This window comes from Populus euphratica, unplaced genomic scaffold (genome assembly GCF_000495115.2).
Source record: "Populus euphratica unplaced genomic scaffold, PopEup_1.0 scaffold184.1, whole genome shotgun sequence".
Lineage (NCBI taxonomy): Eukaryota > Viridiplantae > Streptophyta > Magnoliopsida > Malpighiales > Salicaceae > Populus > Populus euphratica.
In genome coordinates, this window is record NW_011500065.1 from 187,066 (window position 1) to 199,421 (window position 12,356).

The 12,356-nt window shown below is 35.8% G+C and overlaps 1 protein-coding gene, 1 non-coding gene and 1 pseudogene across 3 annotated transcripts; 1 reads left to right on the plus strand and 2 right to left on the minus strand.

The window, feature by feature from the left end:
- The first annotated feature begins 10 nt into the window (after positions 1 to 10).
- LOC105108243 (uncharacterized) lies at positions 11 to 2,296 on the plus strand (annotated as a pseudogene).
- Positions 2,297 to 2,663: 367 nt separating this feature from the next.
- Positions 2,664 to 2,735, minus strand: TRNAD-AUC (transfer RNA aspartic acid (anticodon AUC)). Its single transcript has one exon. It is a non-coding gene; the product is annotated as a tRNA-Asp (tRNA).
- Positions 2,736 to 9,492: 6,757 nt separating this feature from the next.
- LOC105108216 (protein BASIC PENTACYSTEINE2-like) lies at positions 9,493 to 11,136 on the minus strand. 2 transcript variants are annotated; one of them, XM_011002443.1, is made up of 2 exons: positions 11,021 to 11,136; positions 9,493 to 10,744 (listed from the first exon to the last, which is right to left on the minus strand). In XM_011002443.1, exon 2 carries the CDS (start codon positions 10,663 to 10,665, stop codon positions 9,793 to 9,795), a length of 873 nt encoding a protein of 290 aa, XP_011000745.1. In that variant the 5' UTR covers positions 10,666 to 10,744; positions 11,021 to 11,136; the 3' UTR covers positions 9,493 to 9,792. The 2 variants fall into 2 exon arrangements, with proteins under 2 accessions (XP_011000745.1, XP_011000747.1); XM_011002445.1 differs by having other exon boundaries at positions 9,493 to 10,752.
- Between the last annotated feature and the right edge of the window lie 1,220 nt (positions 11,137 to 12,356).

Genomic DNA, 12,356 nt, shown 5'->3' on the forward strand with positions numbered 1-12,356 from the left:
AGGGAAAGAAATGGCCATGCCTGGTTTGACAGTGCTTACAACTAACACTTACTCGACCACCACTGCAGAAGGGGAACCAGCTTCTTCAAAAGGGACAACTGCTTCAGTCGTCAGTTATTCTTTTTGGGTAACAGTTCCTTTAGTTTGATTTGAAGCAGTTTCTTCAAGCTACGTTGGCATTTCGAAGGACAGGTGCTCAGAAACATCACACATAGGAGTGTACTCCATGCTAACTCCATACCATGGCTGAACTAGGAGAGGCTTCCTGTCAGCCTCATTGCCTGAACTCCAGCAATACTGGTGCCATCCTCTCCAACTTCTCCCCCAGCAGCTTCCTCTGTGTTGTCATCACTTATTAAAGAAGAATTTGCTGCAAGGATCATGTAGAGCCTCATATAACTGGTCCACAATATATGCGCTTCCTCATCATCTTTATTAGGAGCCTCGAAAGGCTACTGAGCCTTAGTAGACTGGAGTGTCCTTGGAGGAGAGGGAATCCTTGCTGGTGAAGAAGTTGAACTAAAAACAATAAAACATCTCAGAACATAAATTATGTAAAACGATATAATGATTAGCTAAGGTTAAGCACCGGAAGTTCTCTGACTCGGTTTTTTTCTTGGTCTTCTGGCTGGAGAATATGGTGGTTTTCTTTTGTTGCCCTATGCATAAGACTCCTTATCAAAAAAGAACTCGTCAACCATCTTCTCCATCGAGGTGTTGAAGATTACATCGACTTCTGACATAATGGGAAGCACTCTAAATGATATCCAACAGCCAATGTGAAGCCTCTTACTCTGCAGTGACCCAAATGGTGTTCAACTGCCGTAGTCATGTCTTCTATCTATTCCAGACTCTGAAAGATCATCCTTTCTGGACCTGCTTGATTTACGGCATAGAACATCGGAAAGGAAATGCACAGCACGAATCCCAACTGCCTTGACACATAGAGTGGGTTATGAGGCTCACACGAGCAGTAATTGCTTCTCTGCACATGATCGATCGATCTACAATCGAAAATGAAGATCCCTGAAGGTCAAAATGCTTCTCTATAAAGCATTTTCTTCTCTGCTTCTGAGGACTTAACAGCCAACTTGGACCCGTCCTCATTGCTATAAGGAACGTCATGGACTGCTCATTTCTTCTCGCCATGGCTAGAAAAGTTTCTACACAACCTCTGGTGGGGAAGTTATAGAATTGTGCTTCATCAACCTCTCTCCAATGCAAGATAGTTGAGGGTTCAAAGTTGATAGCATATCGCTAAATTCGTGAAAGTATGCTGCAGCCCACAACTGCATCCACCACAGAACGCCATTGTTATTACCCTTGTAGACTTCAAGTAGAATCAGGGTGTCATTGCTTCTCAAAACGATCCATGTGGTCAACAAGAGTTTCTGAACTCGTATGATCCTCAGGTCACTTTAACAGCCCTATCAGCTCTGAGCTGTCTGTAAAGGACTTAGGTCCAATTATTGGAGGCACACTTTTCAACTTCAAATCAATCATAATATACATGAACATCATAGAAAGTGAAACTACGTTATTATTAGAATGCTATGCCGTGTTTGATATTTAAATTGTGTTTCTGTTGCTTGTTTAAACCTTTAGAAGTGTTTCTCTCACCAAGTCCTGCTGTTCCTTTAAAGTCTTTTGTATTTCCTTGTTAGGACTGAGCTTCTTCGTATGTTTGGTTGCTTACTCTGAAAGCTCTCTCATTCCGCTCTCTCTCCAGGCTATAATGATGGTATGGCTGCGAGATTCTCCATACATGCACAGAATGGAAATCTGAGCACACTTTTTCGGTTCGATGCCACATCGCTGCCTGTACATAATCCTCTGGTCAATACTTCACAGCAAATCCAGGTTCCAGGAACTGACAATTTACTTGTTCTTGATCCACCACGGTCATTCACATCAGGCTCTCGTGGTTTTGGCAAATCGAATCTAAATTCATACAGGGGAACCGAGGATGAGATTCATACAAGAAATCGTGAGATTCTTGAAAAAAAAGATATGAAGCATCTTCTTCACATATTCAACATGGGAGGCCAGGTTTCTCTTCCCTTCCTCAAATGTCGCCAAAGATGAGTATCCCTACTCATCAACGTACATGCCCACACCATCTCCAAATTACATCTTTGGTGGTGATACATCTCATTCATCAGGCAAGGATACTATCAGATGGCTCGAGCTCAAGGCAGCCTTGAGATGGGGCATTTTTGTCAGGAAAAAGGCTGCTGAGAGCGGAGCACAGCTCGTCAGTAAGATGATTCATAAATGTTCTATGAGGCAATGCTGATCTAGTTTCGGTGTTAATAGGCTTCCGACCCATCTCCTAACATAAGGAGCAGGCACTGTTGAGGTCCTGCTACTCTTAGACATCATTAATCTTAGATGCGCAAGGATCTCTCTGTGAGCACAGTTTCTACTGTAGATGAAGCTAGTAGGTTTTGTCTTAAATTGTGTGTTTTGTTTATACAGATCAACAGAAACAAACATCGCATTTGCTGTTACTACAGACTGAGTCTTGTTCATGCATGTAGTGAGATAATGTGATTTTGTTCATCGCCATTTTGCTAGAGGAAGAGTTTGCCTTGCCGGAAGGAACAACAATTTCAACCCGTTGCGTCCTTTAGAGGGATTTTCATTTGAAAATAAAAGGATAACGCCGTTGCCGGGGATCGAACCCGGGTCACCCGCGTGATAGGCGGGAATACTTACCACTATACTACAACGACCTTATGCCTGAAGCATTTAATTATATATATTAATTGTAATTTCAGAAATATAAATTTGCAGGGATCTTTCACTCTTAAGAGTTTTGTGTAATGTGTATCGGAGTATATAACAATCAAGTGATGTGAGACGTTCTCTGCAAGGCTTTCTCCTAGGGTTACATGGAGATGAATAGGCAATTGGCGAGGAAGGTTGCCTGAGTAGAAACAAAGGAAGCTGTTTTTTCTATTCATCTAGACAAATCTCCTGGCAATGATGGGATGACTAAAAAGATTTTTCAACCTAAGAAATGAAAGAGAAAAAGAAAAAAACTTTTATTGCAGCTCAACCAACCTCCTCTCTATGAGCATGTATCCTACCATTAAAAAAAGGATGATGTGTCATTTCTAAAGCCACGGTAGAAGCAGGACTTTGACCACTTACTGGTCCCTCATGCACCATTTTAATGGCGTGAAGGCCATGAATTGTTGACGCGTGTTTCAATAATTTTTTAATAATATTTAAAAACTTCAAATTATCAAGCCATCCCTATCAAAACTTAAAAATAACAACAAAACCAATCGATAAATACCAAAACACCCTCACAAAGAACCTTTATTGTTTTGAATTGCAAGGTTAATTTCATCATTTTATAGTTAAAAAACAAAATACATGATTCTTTTTTTGAAAAAAACAAAAGATCCCCTCTCCCAAAGATTTTTTTTTTTTTCTTTTTGAGGGCCAAATATTCATTACACTCTAACAAAAAAAAATGTCTGGTCGATTTGTCATTTGTCTCTAATTAATTTTATAATTATGAATATATCCTATAGAAAAAACATTTCTATCGTGATTACAGGATTAATCAATTTTTTTAACAAGGGTAAAATTATATTTATATTGTTCTAATTTACAATATTTTATATCTATAGCCATAATAAAAGACTGAGCTCATTTAGTTGTTTTTTAGTCACTAGTATTGGTGTCCTATTATGCTACGGGCCAAAGCAAAAGTCAATTCTAATACGAGTGTTGTTATTCTTTTTGCATATGATGAAAAATTTCAAATGCAAATTGAAAACTTGACTAATGTGTTCAATAAAATTAATCAATCATCATATGTATTAATAAATACTAAAAAATGTTTTTAATGATAAACAAAAACCAAACTACGATATTAAGCAATAAATACAAATAAAAGAAAATATAATCTCATATCACGTCTTATCATTTAATATCTTTATTTAATTATGTGTAAATATTTTTCTTTAAAAAAAACCTTGAATCAAAATAAAATAACTTGCTAGCATTCTTTCTTTTCTTTTTATTAATCAAAAATCACCCTTTAATGTGGCCCTTACATGGCTTGGATTTCAAATCCAATCATGTTGGAGCTGGGTAGACGTGACTTGTTAAACCTAACAAACACCACCCCCATACTCTGCTCAAAACTTGATATGGCTCCTGTAATTTTTTTAAATTATTTTTATTTTAACCTTTGTCTAACCTAATCAGGCTCAATTATAAGACAATAAAATATCCAAAGATAAAATTGAAAAAACAATTAGGTAATAAAATAAAAAGACAACAACATATTGGATCAACCTTAGTCAATCCATAAAATTCATGACTCGGATCATTGATACGACCATAATAAGTTAATCTAGTTGAGTTATCTGTCGTTTTATTTTTCTTCCTTTTTTTTTCTCTCTAATTAGGCTTTCATTGAATTTCAATAGGATGAGATATGAGATTACATTGAAGAAGTATCAAAGAATTATGGATTAAATTAAAAAAAAAAAAAAATCTTTATGCATGTAACTCATATGTCAACATACGAGGAAGCCCACTACATTATAGAGACTTGTGCAATTTTCTTCGAGTTTTGATAATAGTTTTTCTTGGTATCGTTAAAATCATCTTTATAAGGCTTTATCTAAAGGCAATATATGACACCTAATAAGGTTTGCTTTTGCTTTGGCTTTAGCAACCCATTCTTCTTTTCTTTTCTTTTCTTACCTCTCATTAATCTTTATACATGATTCCTTCTTTTCTTTTTAGGGATGAAATTTTTTTTTTTAATATCAAATTAGGCTCTTGTATCTTAAATTTATTAGGAAAATGCCATGTCTTTATGGGTTTTTTTAATTAATTAATTCTAATGCTCGAGATTGGTTACTTGCTTTATAATTAATATACAATTTCAAACAGTAATTTGTTCATAATAGGAGTGTTAAAAAAAAACGATCAACCAATTAAATTGAAAAAACTGAGAAAAAAATAATAGGAAAAACCAAACTGATAGAAAAAAATCACATAAACCTATTAAAAAAATAAAAAACCACCCAGTCTCGTTCGGTTCTAGTTTAAAAAAACTTAAATTGATTAAATCGGATCAAACCAAACTGGTTTTAAAAAAAAATATAAAAAGAACTGTTCCTAACTCTAGATCACTTCCCCCTTCCAACCTCTAAACCCCCCTTCCCTTTCCAACCTTCCTCTGCTCCTTCCCCTTCCCCTTCCCCAAATTCTAAATCATTTTCTCCCTTCCCAGTCGCCACCCCCGTCAAGCCTTCCCTTCCCCTTTCCCAGTATTCCCCTTTTAGTTTCACAATCCAGATGCAAGGGAACCATTATTCAAGAAATCATGCCTTTGATAATTATACAGTATAACTTATACAAGTTACATCTTTGTGCTGGGCGGAGACAAGCTTTGAGATTCTCTACAAACTCTAAAAGAAAAGGCTTTGTTAAAGTTAGTACAACATTCACAGCTAGCAAAAGAGCCAAAGAGCTGAGAAAATTTATGGCCAATCAGTTCTTCCCGGGACCTCCCTTCCCCTTTCTCTATTCTCAGCCTTCCCCTTCCCAATCTCTATATGGAAGCCTTTGGTTGTTATTGCTTTTTCTGGGATTTCTAAATGGTTGTTGTGATTAATAGTTTAAATTGATATTTGATGTCATTTTTTTTTTATTTAGCTCAATGATGAAAATTAATCCAGTTATTATGGTTTTTATGCTAAAAAACCAACCCAAATAGAATAAAACCAGTTTGGTTTAAGGTGATTCTCAATTCGATTTGGGTTATATTAATAAAGAATACTATTTCTCGGTTCGGTTGAATTTTTATATTAAAACCAAACTGAATAGAACCATGAACACCCCTAAGATGTTCTGTACCTGTAAGAATATAATCTAACCTCAATGAAAAAAAAAATAAGAAGAATAAAAAGAAGAAGATAAATTTACACCATAAATAGATTTTTAATTACCTAATTAGGTTATCCCAAAATGTGATGTGGGGAGAATTATTAGCTCTTCTATCTCGAGACGAGACATGAATCCAGAACACAAACTCTCATTTAGATCCTAAACATTTGCTAGTAAAATATTCCCATGAGCACATATGCATAAAGCACAGAATTTCAACAAAAAAAATTGGAACCCTGCATTCTAATATTTTTGCAAGGCAAAAGATTACTTGATAATTAATTTCAATACCCACTTGAGAGTTAATTAATTAGGACTATGATTGACCATGAAACTGCTGCTGTTGACTAGGGAACCGTGAGGCAAACTTTCATTTTAGAGCAAATGCACATATTGATGACTTAGCAGGACAATTTAGATCTCCTTCTAAATTACTTGCCATCTAAACAAACAAGCTAGGATTTTATCTGTAAAATTAACACCTGCGCTTGTATCAAGGTAATTGCTTCACCAGCATGCCTGCCTGCTGCCCAGAAATTGTTGATTCGTTGTCCAAAGTCAAAGCCACAAGAAGTATACACTGCAACACATGAAAGTTGAGTTCGAAATTTTTGATGTATTCGATTGCAAGAGTATTTCAAGTTCGTCTATGGCAAAACCAATCCAACAAGAGGCACCAACATGCAACTTATTCAAGTTGGACTCAAGACTCTGAGACAACTCCAAGGACAGCAGAGTTGCTGGTATAGATTAAGGTGCCTCTGCTTGAATATAGTGAAAACTGTGCCTTGAAATCGTTGGGACTCATCTAGCTGTGCGTTGAAAATTTGATTTTCAGTTTCACTCGTAGTCTGAAACAATTGACACTCCAACCTCCACTGCAGCCTCAGAAGTATTATACCACTGCCATCTTCTTTCATCAAGCAAAATTAGCTTGTGATGCTAACACATCGCCCCTGCATATTGGCAGCGTAATGGCTGCCACCAAACTACCAACAATGCTCCTGCTTTCGCTGTGCCATCACAATTAACAACTTTAGAACCTTTTCTAGAACACAGCCATATCTAACTTCACTGTATCATTGCCATCATCTCCACCATGTCATTATAAATGCAAGACCCCACCGCCAACATTTATCACCACCACCAACATATTTGCGGAAATGAAATGCCACCTTTGTGCCTATTTAACCTTGTCATTGCCTTAGTGCTAGCACCTTTCTAATCCCTAACAACACGGCATCAGATTACATGGCATTTCAAATATTCCAGCAATAACAACACTACCAGCCCCTTCCAAACCCCTGCCACCTTCACTATTTCACCAAAATCCCAACCAAACTCTACCCATTGGCATTCAAAATCATGCAAGGAAAATACAATTTGTAAACATTCAAGATATCTAGAGTTGAGCTCCAAGTCTTGAAACTTTTACAAAATCAAACCTTGAATTTTCAAACAGAGGAAACCTAATATGATACAATATTTACTGCCAACTGCAAGGCATTGAGCCACTACATGATTTACTTGTCAATATAAATGGGCAAGGGAAACCTTGTGATTGTATTGGGAAAGCACCTAAACCTTCACGTTTTAACTTCACACAACTCCTAATGCAAGTGAATAGCCTACTTCTCCTTCTGGGAGGTCCCCTTTGTGTATACCACCTTGGTATCAAGTGATAAGTCACTCTGACATCCAAATCCATCATTCCAGACAAGAGCTGATAACCGTGCCGATCATTTTCACCAAATGCTATGCATAACCTTAACTTACACCACACACACCGAACAGAATGTGTGAATCAATTCTGACACACAACAGTTTCAAAAGTTAAGATGGGGAAATTAAAACACCATCATTCCTTTCTCAGAGAACAGATTTCATGTTCATTTTTTCATGTCAACATCATCTAATTCTAAATTTTCAACGCTTCCAATTGCTCAAGTGAAAATTGTAGAGCATGCAACAGGCAACCCATAAACTCAAACTAGTAGGTTTGTTTGTAGGCCTCTACAATATAAATGGCCATACCATCTTCACATATAAGTACATGAGCAGTAAGAGATTACTTAAGAGTCGCCTCACAGGAATGCTTAACAGAAGTACAATTCACAGTGTATAATTCACAACAAAGGAGGTGACAGCGAGCATGAGAGGATCATAAAAGTGTAAGTTTAAATGCTAGAGAAGTCTAGGATTATATTCAAAATTCAACTAGATTTCTTTTCAGGCACCAAATCTTGAATGAGTGGAACTGATGTAGGTGACAAAAGGATAAGATTATGTGTTTGGTTGCTTCTAAATGCACGGGAATTTAATTTCAATGTTTATAGAAAAAACTTAAAAAATGTTTAGGTTTAGGCTTTATTTCTATTTAGTATTTTAAATTATAAGTTGTTAAGTTATTAGGTTTCCTATTCTAAATAGGAATAGATATGTTGGAAGTTTAAGATGAAGTTTAGGTTTTTCCATCCTCTAATTCCTAAAAACCTTAGGTATGAAAGCTTAGGTTTTTCTATCCTCTAGGTGTGACTCCTAGAAACCCTAGTATTGCGACTCTGGTAATTTATACAAATTCCCGCATACAGACCCCACTAATCTAACCTTAAAGCACTTATCAATAATTACTACACAGCCTCTCATGCATACCAGATCAAAGACTCAGACTAAAATCTCCTAAACACTGTTCATGCCACTTAAACTCAGATCCAGAACAGCCCTAATCCATCCCACCATAAAACTAAAGTCAAATAACCTCAAAAACCATAAGATGCTGCTCAGAGTGCTCTAATAGATTTTCAAACAGATTCAAATACTTAATTTTCTAGGTTTATTTCACTCCAAATTAAACCCCCTTACAAACTCCAACCCCGCCAAAAATTTTCAATTCTTTAGCCATCTTCCAGGGACTGGAATCATCCTAGCTGTCCTCCATCATTGAATGGAGCAAGGGACACAGCATACACAGGCCTATCACACAGGACCAAAAAATAAAATAAAATAAAATTCCTTTCTTATCAGACCATCGAACCTAAGAGTGAGAACTAACAGAGGAGAGACCTCTGCAAGATAGAAAACCACTGACACATGATTAGAACAAAAGCATGACTGACAGGTGATATGAATTCATGGAAGAGACCTGAAAGATGCCTCATATATTCTAAGTTAAATGATAAGACACTAAAAATCATTAATTACCTCTTACAGAGACATCTAACTTGCAAAACTCATCCACATAATAATTTATTTTTCAAAACACCAGCAAGAAGACCAGCTGATTGTTTGATGAAACCAAGACTTACTAGCACTAACAAATTTCTCACTAACAATGTGGCAAGCCTCAAGCAACTACCTCACAACTCAGAGACTTGGTCATATGTGAGACATGAACGCTCATTCATTTACACAAGCTGACATAAAGAAGGCAGCCAGATTCACTAAAAATAGATATTTCAAATATTTGCTAAATCAGATGAAATTGAATATGCATCGATTAATAATATACGAAAAAAGGAAATCTCTTAACAATTAACCATAGAAGTGGAAGAAAGAAAAACCAATCACGTAAGTTTAGAAGGTCAGGAGAAAAAGAAACTACGAGGCATCAATCTATTAAAAAAACTCATCTACTACATCATTTTCCCTGGCATCAATAAGTATGAAACAGCTATGACTATGAACAGAGAGAGGATAAAACAACAGTCATGGTGCCAAAAAGGACAATTTTCTAAAATCATCGAATGTGACAGAATATAAACTACAAACTAGATTTGAAGCCTCCTCGAAGACCAGATGCATAAAAAAATATACAAATACAAACATGGTGCATTGCAATCGTAGGGCAATAGAAAGATCCACATAGTACATCTACCTGATAGTGACAAACTTGTTCGTACCATGTTTAGCCCAATGAGTTCTCAGATCAATCGGATTAGAGAAGTCATAGCCTTCATCAGCAAGTTTCTCTAAGACCTTCTTAAAAGCTCCTGAACTCATTTTTCTACCTGCTATCCTTGCACCACGCCTTTTTGTACTCATAGGCAATGGATACATGGATATGCATGTCGTACAACAAGCTGATTGCCACCCACCACAACCCCAACGATAGCATTGTTGGGGGTTGCCAGTACATGAGCAAACCGGTATAGGAATAACTGACATGTCCATATTGATCCCATTTATCAGAATTTCAGTGGTTTTCTTGGCAGACCTTACTCGCTGAACAGAAGGACTACCCTCAGGCTTGGGTACTCTGGGAGCCCTTGTACCCTTCTTTGCTTTGGGGGATTTTGGGGCATTAGCACGCTGCCTCTTTTTATTGGGACCATTTTCCTTTTCTACAAAACCAGACTCTTCAACTTGGTCCAGCATTTCATCATTTTCCGAATCAGGTGGTTGAAACACTTGCACATGATGAGTTGAAGCAGTTTCAGGCAAAAGTGCCTCGTAATTATGGTTTCCAGGCAAAATATTGAGAAGCTTCTCTCTATGACCTATCCAAACATCCCTCATGCACTCCATAGGGAACATGGGCTGCGAAACCCCAATATCCCTATGGTGAAAACCTCCGCTCACATTTGTCATGATCGCATTACTGCGTGCACCCATGAAGGGTTTCTCAGGCATTGTTGGGGACAAGAGCTGAAGCCCCAGATTTCCTTTAACAGATGTTGGTTCATAGTAACCCCAATTACGAATATTCAAACTGTTATCTTCATCCATTATTTCAAACTTTACCATTCAAGATAACTTTATTTAACCTTCACATAATTTGTTGTCAGAATTGTATCCACCGAAAAAATCTCCAAATTGTGTTCACCTAAGAATCTCCAAAACGATTACAAGCACACAGAAATTAATTCAAACCCAAATCACAAAAAGTAAAAAATTAATAAGCAGATTGTGAAATCATAGTAAAGTTTGTGTCTTGAGACTAAGAGAAGTCGCAATTAACTGTAAAATCAATAAAAGAACGTATGGGTCTTTGTCTGACAGTAAGATCTTCGAAATCTTGATTTGTCTGGTAATTTTTATTTTATTTTTAGAAAATAGACAGCCATGGTTGTAGTATTTAAGGAAAGAAAAAGGGACTTACTTGGAAGAAGACAATGAGAGCCTTTTAGGGTTCTTCATGAATTTTTTTTTTTTTTTTTTTGACATCACAGAATTCATAACTTCACGCCATTTTTGTAAGGAATTACTTTGGAAAACCTCCATTTAGTACTGTAACTATATATTTATTTTCAATTTGCATTCCAAACCTATATATTTTATCAATTAAGCCCCAAGTATTTCTTACATTTGAAAGTCACACGCCATTTCCTTTTGAACGTCCACGATTTGAGGATGTTTGTCGCCATCTAGTATTTCATTCATAGATATTAAACATTGCCACTTGATATGTTAGCTCGGAAAATTTATGATATAAAATTTAATATGATTAAGGATTCAGCTTGAATGATGAAAAGACATTACCTCAACCAATCTCAGTTGATTAAGTTAAATTTGATCTAAACTTCATCGAGTGAGTATTAAATTCTTTTTTAAAAAGAATAAAACAATGTAATTTTAATAAAAACAATTAATTTATGTTAATTTCATGATTTGAGAATAGCCCTAACGATCTAGACCCAACCCATATTTTTTAGTCTAATAACTATGCTGTAGGTTGATTAGAACTGTTGCTTATATTTAGAGAGCATTTAATTGATTTTGGTTTTTCTCTAACTATTGAGAAAAACATCATTTAGTTACCTAAATAACTTTACTTTTTACACTAGACCTAGCAAATAATTATGTTTTAAAATTTAGTCTTGTAGAAGCTAAAATAATTTTCTTTACATTTATAGTAACCTATTTTTCATTTATTTTACATCTAAAAACATATCTCAGTTATAATTAAACATATTTTTTAAATTAATTTTTTTAAAACCACAATTAAAAATATTTTTTTAATTTATTTTAATTATAACTACAACAACTGTCATAATATAAAATACACATTTAATATATAATCTTGATATTTTGATGTTGATCATCTTCTAACATGATCATTAAATGATATCTTAAAACCTTGTGATAATTAACCAAAACTCTAAAAAATATAGGATAAATACTTTACACCTAGATATGTTTTAATATTCATAGCTGCATTATAATTACTTTTTAGCTCTTCAAATAAAAAAAAAAAAACTAAGGCTTTTGAATTGGGGGCATAGTTTTTAAACCCGACCCGAGGAGTGACCCGGTCAAAAGACTGGGTTCTGGGTTTCATGGGTCAACCCGGATCAACCCCGAGCAACTCTGTACAGTTAAAAATAAGAAATGGAAAAGGGAGGCAATAATCAAGGGGTGGAGTGGGACCGGCGGGGCGTGAGAGAAGGATAAATATGACGTTGTCGATTGTTTTGTACAGAAAAAGAGCACTCAAT

Excerpts from the sequence above, each read along its gene's own strand:
- LOC105108216 (XM_011002443.1), bottom strand. The coding sequence starts at position 10,665 with ATGGTAAAGTTTGAAATAATGGATGAAGATAACAGTTTGAATATTCGT.